This window comes from Myxocyprinus asiaticus, chromosome 15 (genome assembly GCF_019703515.2).
Source record: "Myxocyprinus asiaticus isolate MX2 ecotype Aquarium Trade chromosome 15, UBuf_Myxa_2, whole genome shotgun sequence".
Taxonomy (NCBI): Eukaryota; Metazoa; Chordata; class Actinopteri; order Cypriniformes; family Catostomidae; genus Myxocyprinus; species Myxocyprinus asiaticus.
Genome location: NC_059358.1, coordinates 27,489,556 through 27,506,883, shown reverse-complemented (window position 1 = coordinate 27,506,883; position 17,328 = coordinate 27,489,556). Strand labels below are relative to the sequence as shown.

Genomic DNA, 17,328 nt, shown 5'->3' with positions numbered 1-17,328 from the left:
TATGCATGAACAATTTGTTTCTAAATCATATTAAGCAGGTATTTGGCGCAATCACTTAAAAACACCTGATTAATAGGTTTCTCGAACAACATGTCAATGCACTTATTTTGTGATTATTACCACAATTTAAGAAGATTGTATTACAGTCGCGAGAGTTCGTTTTCTTTCCTATATAAGAGAAAACTAAATCAGACACGTTAAATAATAATGACTGACCAAACATGCTGAGTCCTTGGCGAAGATACTGCGGGCTTTCCGATGAAAACATGGTTGAGGATCCTTGAATACCTTGTTTTGTTTTTTAAAGAAAAAACTTCACAAACATGTAATATGTCCACTACAAAAAAGGTTCTGTTTCAAATGTCCGTCCGATACAAGATAACGCAAGTTATTAAAAGTGAAGTATCCACATGATGCTTTTCGCAGACAGGTGATGTTGAGTCCAGCGGTGAAAATTAGCAGCCATAATCGATGCCGTCAGCATCCATCTCATGGAGTTTCGTCATGTTGGTACCAAACGCTCTGCCTTGCTATGCCATACCGTCGTGCAATTACTTTAATATTTTGTTTATGATCGTGTCCTTCCCTTTTCTTACATTTATCTGTTCAGACACTAGATATTCATGTAAAAATGATGACAGTGTGCGATCAGGTACCGCACAGAAAGGAGTCAAGCGGCGTTCACCTCTCCATGAACGCGCAGATTAATAACAAATGACGACTTTGGTGTTAAACACTTTAATGTACAGTTGTTGCCATTACTACGCACGCTGCTGTGTAATAACGCTGTTGTGACTCTATATGATAAGTAGGTTTGGTTTTATTTGGATTATGTAGTTTATTTATTTGGTCCTGTATGCCCCCCGACGGCCACCCCCCCTTCTCGTCTGAGCTTGTTTACACTGGCGGCTGGCTGCGGTGACGAAGGGGTTAAGTAGGCCTCTCGGTCATCCTCGAGCTCGAGTAGTGCACCAGTCCGCGACCTGAGCTCACCTCAGCCCAGGGGTTTACATATAAAATGAACGATTAATAATTTATTTGGCAACCAAAATACGAATTGCAGTTATAAAAAAGACAAAAGATCGATACTGGTATCAAAACTGAAAAGTGAAATGCTTAAAAACGTGAAAATCTCAGTCAGTCGTCGTGAAAATGGGAAGCCCAAATCTGCCAGATTAGCAGGCTAGCATCGTCATTTACACGATCGTAAGAAATGGTGCTACTACAACGCAGTGCGAGTGTAATTTATTCTTTGGGGTGCGACACACCACGGAAGAGACTTTCAAATCCCCAAAAGATTAAATAGAAAAGTAACCATCCGTCAGGAAATGATACGTATGAAATTATTAACTAAACGCCACATGTAAAACACATCTGTTTTTTTCACGTGGTCACTATTATTCTCTCTGGCTGTCAGTGCATGACTTCATCAGATCCAGATTCTGTTTCACATCTGATCCAATTTTAACAGTTTGGTAAACAACGCCTGGTTTCCTCACTAATCTCTGATCGACAAACGCATAATTACATTCTGCCCCGTACACAACCAGTTAACGGACTCATTCCGTATTGCCACTTTGGTTTAAGGGCTGCATTTGGAGATCCGGACCTGGTTTCAGCAGCACAGTTCCAGATGAGTCCGTCTCCTCGGGAACGCCCCTGGTCTCGCATCCGCACCGCCGAGCGCCGCCACAGAACCTGTCCTCATGTCACGGCTAAAAACTCTAGCACTACTCGGAAAACACCCAGATTTTAATAAAGGGAAGGAGAGACCGCGTCTGAAAGCGAAAAAGCCAGGGGTCTCGGATAGAAAGTCAAGCGGTTTACATACCCCAAAAACGCGATACACCTGTGCGATGTTCCAAATGAACAATCAATAGTTACACTGTTGTAACACTGTAACTGTAGTTGTAATTACATGAGTGATGTCCAGAAAAAAAAAAAAAAAGACCCTTTTTCTAAATTTTGAACTATTCTTCCAGTGAAGGTGTGCCTGTTTGAAATGGTCTACAGATGCTATAAATATTACTTTGCCACTCAATTCCACCGACCCACTGCAAGAGACTAAATCTAATATAAAAGCAGCATTTCATATTATGTAAAAAGAAAAGAAAGAACCCCCTGTAGACTGTACAGACGCACGCTGATCATCGTTAATCCTTCTTTCCTTTATTTTACATGCTACATTTCCTTCTTGGAGGGCTATTTTGTGGTATATTTCAGTTTGAATCAGGTTAAAATTAGAATTCTAGTTCCAAGTTAAACCAATGCTGCGACTTCTCGTTTTAAATGCCTTCTCCGACACCCCCCTCCCTCGCACACACCCCAGCCTCAATAAGTCTCATTCAAAAGGCTAATCGACCACTAAACTCCTCGACTTCAGCTCTGACGCGATCATAAACCTAGTCAAAAATCCTCAAGTAGATGACTCGGGGGGGGGGAAATACAAAACAGAGAAGAAAAACTGGACAGAGCTAATCCGGCGCAATGCTGCTGCGATGAAATGACGGGTCTGAACAGTATTAATAGCCCGTAAAGTCCAGCGCGGTTCTCCTGCAGCAGAGTCACTTTCTGATCCTAAGCGACCCGCGGCGGCCCAGCTCAGCCGTAGGTGTTTGTAGTAAAAACTCGTTGTATCATAACATCATTCAATTGGCCAATACTCTTCCCTCGATTTCCCTCGCTTCGCAAAGCCTTTCTTTCTTTCTTTCTCTTTCCCTCCCTCTTCCTCCTGTTGTGTAGTACTAGTAGACTGCCCTCTTTCGCTCTATCAGCGTGTCAACCTCGCCCAGCCCGTGACCCGCCTTACTCTTTGAATGCTGTCTTAGATTGGTCTACGACACAACCTATCGCAAGACGATCCGACACGCTGATTGGTGCGAGCGTGCGTTGGAATGTCAGTCATATGCAAATCCGGCTTTGGCTTTTGGCGTCCCACTGGCCGCGGATGTAACAGCAGCTAATAAATATTTAACACGCTAAAGAATCTGGGCCATGATGATTTTACGTGGGTTCTCGTGATATTTGGGCCCACTGTGACGTAGAAGCTGCTGCATTCCTCTACTGGACCAAAAACATGGCATGTCATATAAAGTATTCTACTAATCCCAGGTTTGTGTTTATTAGGGGTTACAACGGATGCATTATAATGTTTAGCGCATCGATTAAGTACACAGATTAATACGATTCAAGGGCATGTGACACATGGACAAGTTCCATCCTTCCAAAACCACAGTTTTAAATGTAATTCCATGTGTTGCTATTTCAAAGGAGGTGGCGCCATAAATACACTCGTAATCCACCTATTTTATTTGTTTTATTTTTTTCGCATAATGATTGATTGCATTATAATAGACCAGCTGTTGTATGAATTATCTACATCAAAGAAAATAAATACAAATGCAAGCGATTTAAATTTATATTAAAGAAAATGTAAAGATGTGATTAATAGTGAGATGAGATTAATTTGACAAATACAGCTTAAAGGGATAGTACACCCAAAAATGAAAATTCTCACATAATTTAATCACCCTCATGCCATCCCAGATGTGCATACACAAAGACATAACTTTCTTTCTTCTGCTGAAGACAAAGATTTTTAGAAGAATATTTAAGCTCTGCAGGTCCAATGCAAGTGAATGGTGACCAGACCTTTGTAGCTCCAAAAATCACATAAAGGAAACATAAAAGTAATCCATATGACTCCAGTGGTTAAATCCATATCTTCAGAATCGATATGATAGGTGTGGGTGAGAAACAGATCAAAATTTTAGCCCTTTTTTACTCTAAATCTCCACTTTAACTTTACATTGTATGGACCTGCAGAGCTGAGATATTCATCTAAAAATCTTTGTGTTCTGCAGAAGAAAAAAGTCATGCACATGAGAGATGGGATACATGGGATGGCATGAGGGTGAGTAAATGATGAGAGAATTTACATTGGCTGAACTATCCCTTCAAGCAATCTAGTGCAGGTGTTTTCAAACTTATTGATGGCCTGAAGGACACCCCTAATATGATGATCCTCTTGTGAGGGACCCCCTTCCAAAAAAATAAATAAATACATAAATAAAAAGGCAGGGTATATTTTCATGTATAGAGAAAAACTGTAAATGTGATATTATAAGGACAATGTGTTATTTGCTAAATTAATCATTTGAAATTAATTTTTGTCACTCATGTGCCAGCCAGGATCTGCTGAGCTTGCCTTAGTCAAAGACACACACACACACACACACACACACACACACACACACACACACACACACACACACACACACACAGAGAGAGAGAGAGAGAGAGAGAGAGAGATACCTGTGTAACAAATGCAATAAGTAATTTAGAGGAAACTGTCCATTTCCTCAGCTGTTTCACACACTAAAGCTACAATTTGTACTCATGCTCTGAAACAGGAATTACCAACAAATGCAAACAAATGTCATCGCTTGTTCAATAAACTCTGCTGTAGCATTAGACTTTGTACATTTTACTACATTTTTAATATTTTAGATCACATTATAACCTTAAGCCATGAACACCTGCCTGCTATACCACTTCAGAGGAGTGGAAAGTGGGGGCGGGAGTATGGTTTCAGTCATTCTTTCATAGTGTGGTGGTGGGTTAACAAAACAGGACACAAATGACATTTGTCATTAGTGGTATCTTTCTTGGAGACATTGCAACTGTTAATGAAGACACAAACATTGAACAAACAGAACTAAACATAACCAAATTTAAAACTGAGAGGAGAAAGAACTAGAAAAGACTTCACATAACATTGTGGGTGGGTTTATACCTTGTACTATTTATTCATGCCGTTACCTTAATTAAGAGCAGGAAATTTTGTTTTGGTTGAGTGCAGTAATATAGGGTAGAGATTAAGCGACCACTGTTATTTCCATCATCAGGACATTGACCACTGAAGTGACTGATAGTGATGATGTCACAGACAAAGGTGACTGTTCAAAAACACTATTATCAGACATACAACTCTCAGGCAACAGGAGCATGCTCACAGTGGATACGAGTGTTTTTGTGCCTGTGAGTAGGTTTGTGTGTGTGTGCTGAGCATGGGAGAGTTCAGTGACTGACTTGTTTGTATGGGGCAGAGGGGTATTGGCCTTATGCCCAGTATCAGTCAGTCCCCTCACAAACAGTCACGCTACAATGAGGAAGGGTTGTGTGAAAGAGACAAAGAGGGAGACAGAGAGAGAGAGAGAGAGAGAGAGCCATGTCTGTAGTAACACTTTCCACACAAACATAGTGGCCAACAAAACCACATCATATTATCATCTCAGTAATCTCTTCCACTGTATACATGCCTGAAGCTTAGCCTACACATTACATATGGCAGTACCAAACAGAGAGACACTCAAGAGTGGATGAAAATAAATCAGTCACTGTGGAATGTTTGAGAAAAGAGAGGCAAAATGGGTGGGAAGGGGAAACCGTACAAGTCAGGCGAATATAAATAGAACAAGAGTCATTCTATGGAGAGGAGGGGAGGAGGGAGTTGTAAAAACTGCCTTGCTCACGGTACTGTATGTGGGACGATGGCAATAGACAGACAAGTAGCTTGAGAAAGAAAGACAGATTCTGTGAGCACACATATTAAGTCCCATTTAAATGATTTACTGAAATGCAAACAAATCAAACTGAGGTAAGAATGTGTCAACAGACATGTCTCCTCTCTATAACACAATTTCACAGCAATGGGAGGAGCTAATCTCTCTCTCAACCATTGAGCTTGCACTGAGCTCCTGGCAACAGCCAATCAGGTCACACTGAAAACCTCCAGCTAAGACTATGATATAGTAAACAATTTCTTAACTCTTTCTTTGCTGATTTAATTTAAAATGACTTAAGGAAAAACAAAACTGCATGCACAAACTTCAACTTTAGTAATAAGACAACAAAGATTTACTGTAGCTCAATCTAAACAAATAAAGAGTTGCCAGAAGCATTATTAAAATATGTAAAATAATAAGTTATTTCGCTGTGAGCGACAGTCCTGTCATGTTGGGTTAAGCCCGGTATGATTGCGGGTTAACATTGTAAGCCCCATCCTCCAAAACCTTCTTTATTTTCCAATCCAGTCCAATCATGGTTTTTACGTAATTCAAACACAATCTCAAAAGCCCATTCCCTGTTGCCATGGCAACAACTTTATGGGTACTGTTTCTCATGCCACTCCAGTGACCACTGACCAGGGTACCATCTCCACACACACAAACACACACACTGCCCTTTTTAAGATATTTTTATCACTGCTGCCATCTGCCACTACCAGGATTCCAGCTACTTTCCAAAGGACATTTGGAGGAGAAGAAAAATGAATTATGGTAGCTAACCAAACATTCATTTATGTCTACAGCCCTTTCTAGCTCTCTTTATTCACTTCCACGCACTAATAGCATGTATGCCGCTGCTAGACAAAATCTGGTGAATCTAGTGCAGGTACAAGACATGAACCACAAATTAAAAGAAAATGTAGAGCTGATACTGTATGCAGGTACGTGCTTGTAATGGCACTCTCTATTCACATGAGGGCAGCACTATACTATGGAAAAACTAAAGTCAACCGCAAAGCTTTGCCAGACACAGAATTGAGTGGGGGAGAGATTACAGCCAGACATGGGGGCTCTTATGTGAATGTAAGTGCAAGAGTTGTGCGGGAGTACATTTTCAGATCCTATGATCTCCGCTGAGATATAACATTTAAATCAAGCATTCAATGAATACTAACATGAACCTACAATTGTAAAATATGTGAAAATGGCACACAAATACAGAAAAGAAAAAAATCGTAACATGCTGTCTGTCTGCACTATCTTTTAAATGCTTATGTGTTTGTGTTTTCACGGTGAAACCCTCTAAGGAAAGGGAATGGCTGGCATTCCTGGGAACAATCTATGATCAGAGAGAGAACAGAGAGACTACACTGCACCAGAGAGTGAAAGAAAGATAGAGAGAGAAATAAGGTATGGAAAAAGAGTAGAAAAGTGTGACACAGATAAGAAGGTGAAAGGAGTTAAAATAACATTACGAGTACTGCACGGGTGAAAGGGGACACATGATTCTTGCATAGTCACAGCACAGATGCCGACTCAAAATTCTGCACATACATGGAAGAGATCATGTCCTACGCTTGTTTGTGAAAGCTCAGGAGAGCTGTATATCTGTGTAAGCAGAGGGTGTGGATTCAATGAATTGCTAAATTTTTTGAGTCATTGTCATGGTTAATGACAGTCGAATATGAACTCGCAATTCCAGAGTTCAATGATTCAAATGCATCGATACAAAATAAGATAATTTAGAAGATAATTACTCTCTCTAAAATATATGTATTATTTCTATTATATTCACATTTTAACTTGGTGCACATTTCATTTTACCTTGAGAACACAGTACCCTTTGTCACAATATATTGGAATATTTCTTTTAATTTTTGTAATTTTCTTGTTCAAATGTATATTCTGCCTGAAATCATAACCACCCGTCTATTCAAACATATAACTTGTGATCACACTGTCAGGATCATCATGATGAAACTATTTTCACCCATTGCACACTGAAAGAATTTAAGCTGGTTTGCTAGTGTTTTTTCATGTGCTGTGACAATTGGTTCATATATCAGCTTAAAACTCCCTGCATGCCCTGACAACCAAATAGTCTAAATTTATTTTAGGCGTCCTTTATAGGAATGTACTTCACAATACGTGACAACAATAACTGAAAAATATAATTTGTTTACTCAAGATGCATTGATCAATTGTCACATTGCTTCAGAGTATTGCATTTAGTATTTTTTTTTTTCTCGAAATCAGATAGACAATCATTTCTTACACATATGAAATAAATAAACTTTAATTGTGTGCAATTAAAATTAGTGTTGTACTTTTGGAGGAAAGTAACCTTTAAAAATATACCTAATTAGGATCACACATATAGTTGGATCAATCATATCTTCATTTCTAAGCTGATAACAACCTCCAAATTCACACAGTGTACTCAACAAACACATCTGAGATGAAAACACACACGTACATGCACACACAATTATAAGTTACGGATATTTTTTAAAAGCAACTTTAAACACAGATGGGTTTGTAAGTAGATGACATGAGTATGCAAGCATTTTCCATTAAAAAAAAAATCAAACGATGTGTACTTCAAAATGTACTTTAAGAAGAAAATATCTGCTGTCTCAGACAAACTAATTCCATACAAAGTTTGAGTAATAAAACTTTTGTTAAAATGTATGAAATTTCACAAATTATTATGAATTTGGGCTGTTGTACAAAATGTCAGTTTATATCAGGGACAAAAAATGAAATTTTTTCATTTTGGTTCATTCTGAGCAAAAACTGTATTTTTTCGGTTCAGAAGTTCCGCAGCCTCCTTTCCAAAAGGTTACCGGTTAGAACAAAATAAAAGAACGGTCAATAACGTTCTTTTAAAAATGACAGTACTCTGCGCTAAGGGGTGGGTGAAATACCAATTGCAGTGTTGCCAGATCTCAAAAGAAGCAACCTGTTCTGGAAAAACAAGTCCAAAATAAGCGAAAATAAACAATAAATTGTTTCCCTGTGTGGTGGATTTATTGGCAAAGAAATCATAACAAGCAGTTAATTAACAGTTAAATATAATTTTATTTACAGATCTGCTTCACAGTCAAAACCCTGCAGAATCAAATCTGTATAAATGCATCATATCTAACAATAATTCAGTGAAGATTGTACTTTTTACCTCTAATAATGTTTTCCTTGTATATGGATTAACCTTGCATGTATATTTAGTAATTATACATAATTTTTAAAAAATGTCTTCATTCACAGATTGCTTCATCCACAATGGGCAATTAGGCAAAGAAATGTGTGATGCAGCAGTTTCCTTCAGGATCAAAGGACAGGTTTAATTTTTTCAGGCAACATGAATTGGTGTAGTTCCAAAATCTTACTGCGATAAACCCTTCGGTCTTTAGTGTCATGAAAAATGTATCAGAACAAAATTAACCGGTTATAACTGGTTACTAGCATTTAAAAATAACATTTTCACTCTGGAACAATTGAAAATCACTTTGTTCCGGTTTTCAGTTACGTTCTGCTAAAAATTTCATTCCTTGAACTGTTTTTAGTCCCTGGTTTATATATGCTTAACAGCTAAAGAAAAAGTTCACTACACTTGTATGTATGCCTAATTTTGTTTTTCCGCAGTCATTAAGGTACAATAACAAACGTTCAGTTATTACATTTCAGAGTACTTGTCTGCTATACTGCTTATAATGTGTAATAGCACAACAGAGGTTAGCTATCTGGGTTTTATTTTATTTTTTGCAGGTCTACAATTTGGTTTTTACCTCTGTGTGTCTGTCTATTTCTGTTAATGTCCATTTCTGCTTTCTCATGAGCCTGTGAGTCAAGTCAGGCTCACAAGATTGGGCCTTAATTTTTACAAATGCCTTCTTGTCATTTCTAACACACACGCACGCACGCACGCACACACACACACACTCCTTCTATCACACAATATATACACTCTTGATCACAGATAATAACATACCACCACACATAATTGAATATATGCATAAATACTCTATGTATAGACATCACAATCACACTGGCATGCAAGCCAAAGAACCTCTACCTAATATGACTATATTGTTTGTCAATACAAAAACAAGCAGAGTACAAACATCACTGAATGTCTTCTATAAATTTAGAGACACAAACAAACACATTAATATTATTAAATAAAAACAACTAAAATAATTGTGCCTTTACACAAACACAAACTGACAGACAATGATTTTGGGTACTGTATGGGAAATAACACAAATCAAGAAAGCTGTGTGTGGGGACCTGGGTAGCTCAGCGTGTATTGACGCTGACTACCACCCCTGGAGTCGCGAGTTCGAATACAGGGTGTGCTGAGTGACTCCAGCCAGGTAATTGGCCTGGTTGCTAGGGAGGGTAGAGTCACATGGGGTAATCTCCTCTTGGTCACTATAATGTGTGGTTCTTGCTCTCAGTGGGGTACGTTGTGAGTTGTGCGTGGATGCCGCGGAGAATAACATGGGCCTCCACATGCGCTACGTCTCCGCGGTAACGCGCTCAACAAGCCACGTGTTAAGATGCGCGGATTGATGGTCTCAGAAGCAGAGGCAACTGAGATTTGTCCTCCGCCACCCAGATTGAGGCGAGTCACTATGCCACCACAAGGACTTAGAGCGCATTGAGGATTGGGCATTCCAAATTGGGGAGAAAAGGGGAGAAAAAAGAGAAGGCTGTGTGTGTGCACTAAACATACTCTCGTTCCTTGTAAACAACACATAGCACAGACACAACTCAACAAATGTAACTAATTCATAAACCCTTCAATTCACTCTTCTGTCACTGTGCCTAACTTTCCCCAAATGTAACGTAATGAAATTTTTTTAAATATTGTAAAAAAAATAAAATAAAAAAAAGGACTGTAAGCGCAACGAATAGCAAGTATAATAGTATTATAGCAGTTGATGGTAACAACACTTCTGCAAAGTCCGAGACCCAACAGAATACCTTTAGCTGGTTTTAATGCCAAAGCATTCATTCCTGAAGGAAAATGTGTGTCATGGTTCTGAACTGAATTAAAAGATTCTATCATTTGCTATATTAATATAGAAATACAGCCTCTTGTAATAATTTTCAAACCCTTAACCAAAACTCTATTTTTCTAAACTGCAAATTCACTGAAGTATGAAGAAATGTAGTTCTATGTGATAAAGAACTGAATATAAAATAGCTATTTTAAAAGAAAAATAGATTTTTTATATATAAAATTTTGATAGAAATAATATATATTCTAACATAAATGGAGAAAAGGTCCTTGTACTGCACAAGTGTACACAGTTAAAAAACATTTGCCCTAGTGAGGACCTACACTGAAAAAATAAATGTTTACCTAAAAATGTGCTTCTTGTGGTCACATCTCAATTGGTTTTATTCAAGTCAAAAATATTATTTAACATCACGGACTCTATACTCTGACCTAAAAACAATAGGTTACCACTTTCTACAGGTCTCTATCTGTGAATCATTAAAATAACTTAAAAAAAATAAATAAAAAAAAAATAAACCCCATAGAAATCACTATGAAATTTGTGAATCTGAGAGACAGCTGTAAAAAATAAAAATAAAGAGCATTTTTTATAAAGAAGTTAGAACTAAAGTAGAACAACATCATCAGTTAGAGAAAAGGTAACAACAGTGGGCACTATGGGTTAGATTTTTAGGAGGTTACATCAGACTGCTGTACCTAAAAATTATTTGCACAAACAAGGAGACTTGTTAGAGAAGCTACCGGGAGGCCAACAATCACTTTTAAACAAGCTACAGAATTCAGAAGTTGTTAACTGGTCAACCATATCAAGTTCTTTGCATAGTATTGGCCTCTATGTAGGGGCTAAACAAAAGAAACATTTTAACTACATCTGGAGTTTGTCAGGGGAAAAAAAGCTTACCAGCTTACAATGATCCAGTTGCCTTGTGGGAAAAGATTCTGTGGTCAGATGAGACCAAGACAGAGCTTTTAAGCCAAAATTCAACACAACATATGTGGAGCAAACATAATAATGACAACACCTCAAAAACTCAATATGCACATGTTAAGAATGGTGGTGGGAGAATCATGCAATGGGGCTACTTTTATCGTCATGAACTAAGCATTGTGTTAAAATAAAAAAGAAAGAATGGTTGGAATGGACATTTAAACAGCATATTTCACTTTCTGATTTCAAACATAAATAGTGTAACATCAAAATAATTACGTTTTTGAAATAAATATATAAGAAGATTTTGATATTGGGTGTGTAATTCAGTAAAATGAGAGAACTGGTTCAGACCCGGAATACCTTTATTAAGTATAAATGTACATATAAATGTAATCAATGTCCTGATTTTTATTCAAAAAGAGACTTTTTTTTTTTTTGTCATAACAGAGCCCTTTTAATTAATTTCCAAATCAGGTTTGTACAGTTAAAACTATGAATGCTCCGTTCTTTTGCAGAACCTAAGTGCTTTTCAGTAATCTACAAAATACCAATAATACAAATACAAATCAATTATTTAAGGGACAGTGAGACAGTCATGTTCCAAAAATGAAACCCGACAGGGTGATCATCTTGAGGGGATTTATTTTGTGGGTTTTATTACACAGCTACATATCAAATAAATCAATAAATGGAGTTAAAATATTGATTTGAGCTGACATTTTTATTTGACGTGAAATTAACACAGCTTTGTGGAAAATCGGTTGCCTGGGAAAATGGTCATTTATAGTAATGGTCATGATACAGAATTATTTGACAGCATGCTGCAATTTACCCATGAGTCCTAAGTATTCCAGAGAGCCATGTAATGAAGTTTTATACTGAATGGTATGAGAGGGAAAGTTTTACACTGTCTGAATTTTCGAATCCCAAATATTTGTGTTTTCAATGATCAAATATGTATTATTTGTCAGAAGCAACATTACATACTGCTTTACTAGTAGTATTGAATGTTATCAAAGGGCTTTCCTTCAAACAAAGCATGTTTTGTCCTTCATGTTTAAATGGATGTATCTAGCTTATTAGCCTTATCAGCCTGCTTACAAGTCTGGTACTTGTGTTGCAGTCTTCAAAACACATTGTCTAAATGACATGGAATCTGTGTTTAACTTTTTTGGTAAGTGGACAAAATATTAGAAAATAAAGATGTATTCTTGCTACCTCTGAAATGTCTCCATTTGTCTCTAAATTTCACTGAATTTAAACATTGGTGTTATCATTAAATGTAAATACTGAACTCTCTTACCAGTTCCTGGTCGCCCCATGATGATGTCTTTGCATGGCACAGGATGCAGGGTCTCTGTGGGAAGTATGAGCGGCAACAGGGCAGTGGGAGCAGGATGACAAGGGACAGGTTGCTGCAGTGTTACTGGACCACTCTTATCCTGTCCCCCTCCACCACCTGCACCAATGAGACCAGGCCCAGGGGCAGGGCTAGGCACTGATATGCAGGCCAAGGTAGCACTGGATTGTGTGGGTAGACCTGCAGGGTTTGGGCTTGGAATGGAAGAGGTAGTAGACACTAGAACAAGAGTTGAAGTGGAGTTCTGCAATAAGACAGATCCATTGGTATAAGAAGTGTTAATTGGCACTGGAACCTGTAGTCCTTTCTCTAACTGTACACCAGTTTGGCTATTTTCTGTGGAACCAATCCTGTCCACCTCTGCAACTCTAGCCAGTGGGAGTTCTGTAAACTTTATTAGAGGAACCTCAGGATTTCTCACTATTACTGGAGAGTCTCTCAAAGGCTGCTGGTAGACTGCACATTGTGAACCTGGCTCTAAGCTTAGGTGAGAAGCTGGTGGGGAAGGGGCAGTGGATGAAGGCAGTCTTTGGGGGTTTGTGACAGTAGTGGTCTGAGGAGAAATAATGCAGAGAGAAGTTACAAGAGAAGGGTCATGACTGCTTTGATCCTGTTCAGGTTTAGGATATTCCTGCAAAAGTGGAGTTGGGGGAGGTGGGGCATCCGTCCTGCGTTTGCCTGGGCTTATAGGTACAGTGAAGGTTAGACTGGTGTGGAAAGATGGCACAATACCAGACAAGTGTCTGTCCTTCTCCCGGTCTGCGCCTCCTGTTCCATGTTTTGGGGCACCACTGTTGGTACCACTGGGGTGTCTGTGGCGGCGAGGAGGAAGGACTGGAGAGGGAGTGATAGGGCTGAAGCTGGCAGGACGAAAGCCAAAAAGAGGTGAAGGAGATGGAGAAGGTGTAGGTGAGAATGGAGACTGATTTGAAATTGGTGAGAATGAGGGTGTTACAGACCTTGAGCTGCTCAGGGATACCAGCATAGTTGCAACCTCGCATTCTTCAACATCAAAGCGTGATAAATCTTGAGGAAGCAGTGATGGCAAACCAAGGCGTGGTCGAGAGTCAGTACCTCGGCTGCTTGTCTCACTACTGTCCCGAGAAGTCTCCTCCCAATCAAATTCACTACTAGCACGACCCCGTAGATCTGAAGGGGTCAAGGTTCCCGAGCTGCTTCCTCCACCTCCTCCATTCCCTCTCTCTCCCAGTGCTCCCTCCATTTCTTTGGTACGCATGGAGAGGTGGCGGGAACAGTAGCCACGACGCTGGGACTCTTTCATGCAACCTTCCCGTGAGCACAAGCGCCGCCACTGCTTTCCATTGAACTTTTTACGGATTCCATTAGGTGTACAAACCACATCACCTTTCTTGTATTTCTGTTGGACAGCTGACAAAGGTGTCCTTGATCGTGAGGAAGAAGCAGAAGAAGAGGCAGAACTCCCTGGAATTGGGGTGGAGGCCTGTGAAGGTGTAGGTGTTTTTTCCAGAGGTGTCAGAGAACCTCTAGAGCTAGGGGAAGGAGGCATAGAGGGTGGCATAGGGTAAGAGATCCCTCCATCAGATCCTAAAATTGCAGGTGAAGGGGTTGGCTGGGGACTTCCTAAAGATGTCCCAGATATGCCTCGCACCACACTAATGGGACTTGGATACCCAGGAGGTTTGGAAAGAATTTGTCTGTGCTGGTTTGGCCCACCTGCTTTTGGTCCCCCTGTGACTAAGTTTGCCCCAACATCTCTGAGTGGTGCCATGTTGAGCTGCAAAACCTCTGTGTCCACCTCTGGGGTCAGAAATTGCTTTTGCTCATGCTCTCTTTCTCTAACACTTTCCCTATTTGCAGTTCCCTCAACTTCTCTCCTAGCAGCTAAACTAAACATATTGCTTGCTACCATCACTACTGCTGATGAAGTGGAAGATGAAGTATGTGTGCTTCTATAGTGATGAACCCCTATCTCTGGAGATGGGAATCTACAGTTCTCCCTGGGAGGACCTGCAGCTCCCAAATCCATTCCCTCACTTAACTGACATAGTTCTCTCTCCACTTCCATCTCCTCACTGTGCTCTCTCTCCTCTCGTTCTTTCTCTTTCAAAACCCCATCCCACGGTGGAACAAGGAGGCGCAGGTTTTGGCGGGCAACCCATACCGTCTGAGTACTTGATGTCTGTTGTGCCTCCTCATTGCTGCCCCTCTCTTTCTCTAGCTCCAGCTCCTCCTGCAAAAGAACCATGTATGGACTTGCAAGAGCTGAATGGGAGTCCACCTGAGCCACCACACCTTCTCTGTAGCACTCTTTACCTTTATCTCCTCCATAAGGCACACAAACATGCGTCCCAACCTCCACAAGTTCATTGCCTGGAGGTGGGGCATCTAAAATTAGGTCAATGGGTTGGTGTTGGCGACTTACTAAAGTATGAAATGGATATGAGAGCAGCGTCTTCTCCCCGTTAATATGCAACTCTACATTCAGCTGCTCTCTACTGGACCCACGCACCACACCACAAATAAATACACACTCCTTGATTGGCATCTTGCCTTCTATTAAATGAGTTCTTGGTTGTCTACGTGCTAGCACCCTTTGGTTTTTCAGTCCTTTAGCAAGTGCTTCTGCTATTGCTGCAGAGCCTCCCTGCTCAATTTGTGTGTGATTAGGGGACAGGAGGGCGGGCAGGGTTGAATTGTTGGACAGCAGTCTTCTTGACACTTTTACATGGTTCCCTGAATTTAACTGCACACCAGAAGGCTCAAGCTCCTCCAGATCCACAGAGTGCTCACTGGCTGTGTCTGTGGATGATGAGCGCACAGAATTTGGGGCCTGTTCCCCATATCCATCTGCTTCCACTGTTTGCACCACCTTTTCTCTTTCATAGGGCACCTCACTTTTCAACATATCACCCACAGTTCCAAATCCTTTTGAATATTCTGTGCTTGTTATTTTGCCCATTTCTTTCCTACTATTCCCACCAATATCCAGATCAGAACTATCTGCTTTGACCAAATCGTTTCTGAGCACAGGAGTGCTGTTATGAGAAATGGAGTTGTGTGGAGAACTTAGATGATTGCTATGAAGAGTGAGTGGGGCTACAGGGGTTGAACAAGTGGTAGAGGTACTGGAAGCTTGATGCTCATACATGTATTTCTTCTTGGGCACCCTGGCTTTAAAAGTGGCTGTTTTTCGACTGGAGGGTGTGGTGGAAGTGTGGTTGCCACTGAAAGAGTTTTTATTTAAACTGTTAGGTGACGAACTTGTGTTTTGTGTATTGCTAGCAGTGCTTTTTGCATGTTGGTTGCTACCTTTACTGTTTGTGCAAGTGATGTTTTGTGTGTTTGTGTTACAAATGTCTGTGCTATTACTATGGGAATTTTCATGTGCATTGCTGGCTGTCTTGATTGAGTCCATATTATCTGTTAAATTGTTTGTGTTCATGTTCCTGGGTCTTTTTGCCTTATTCACAATTACTTTTTTCTCCTCAGATTTTGATGTTTCCACTGTAATTTCTCTTATTTTCTCTCTTAGCCCCTCCCTGTTTGGGATGTTGCTGCTCTTGATGTGCTTGTCCTGAGAGCTATCTGTTTGGGATGGAGTGTGTTTTTGGGGTGAAGGTGCAGGGGATGTTGTCCGTGAATTTCTATCAAGCTTGCCCCCCCGTTTTCTTGCTCCTTTTGCTCTTGTGGATAGAGGAGAGCGTCCTCTCTGTTTCTTTGGTGGCCTCATCTTCTTTTACTTTGGCAACTTTCCTTTTCTTTTACTTCTTTTACTTTGGCAAAATTTTCCTTTTCTCCTTTTTGTCTTTTTTCTCTTCTCTCATTTATTGTGCTCTTTTGAGATTGTTTTGGTACTGCTTCTCTTCACAACAACCTGTAACAAGAAGGAAAAGAATCAGGGAGAGACAGATACTGAGATAAAGAGTCATTTCTAGCTGCCATCAGGATACAGCGATTTTAGACTGATGTTTAGATAGATAGTATCAATATAAACTAAACAAAATGTAAAGAAAGGTAAAAGGCTACTCGAAAGAAGCAAATGCTGAGCATGCTATAGTGTAAAAAAATTCAACCCAATAAAATAAAAAACTTAAGTTTAATAGTGTACTGTGAATTTGAAATTCAAATTTGTGCCAAAGCCACAATCTGCAGTAAGGTGTTCATTACATTTTTTTGACAAATTTTTTTCAGTTAAATGAGTAACATAACCAAGTTTCACATGCAAATATTATTATTTTTAAAGGTTAATGAAACCCCAAAAGACATTTTTGAGATGTTAACAGTTATGTACACATTGCAATTCATTGAAAACAATGATAGCACTAATAATGTTTTATACTAAGGGAGAAGTGGTTAAGTGTTTTGTTTTTTTAGCCATTTTGTTCTTCCGGTTTAAAAATGAAAGTTGAACAAACACCACAACATGTGAAATCAAGCGTAGCGTTAGTTCAGGCAG

At 39.6% G+C, this 17,328-nt stretch overlaps 1 protein-coding gene across 3 annotated transcripts in view; it reads right to left on the bottom strand.

The window, feature by feature from the left end:
• LOC127452568 (protein capicua homolog) overlaps positions 1-17,328 on the bottom strand; it is a 44,685-nt gene that overhangs the window by 16,642 nt on the left and 10,715 nt on the right. For all 3 annotated transcript variants that reach the window (XM_051718122.1, XM_051718120.1, XM_051718121.1), the window contains exon 2: positions 12,834-16,746. In XM_051718122.1, coding sequence (XP_051574082.1) covers positions 12,834-16,602 — 3,769 coding nt within the window. In that variant the 5' untranslated portion in view covers positions 16,603-16,746. The remainder of the gene's footprint in view (positions 1-12,833; positions 16,747-17,328) is intronic.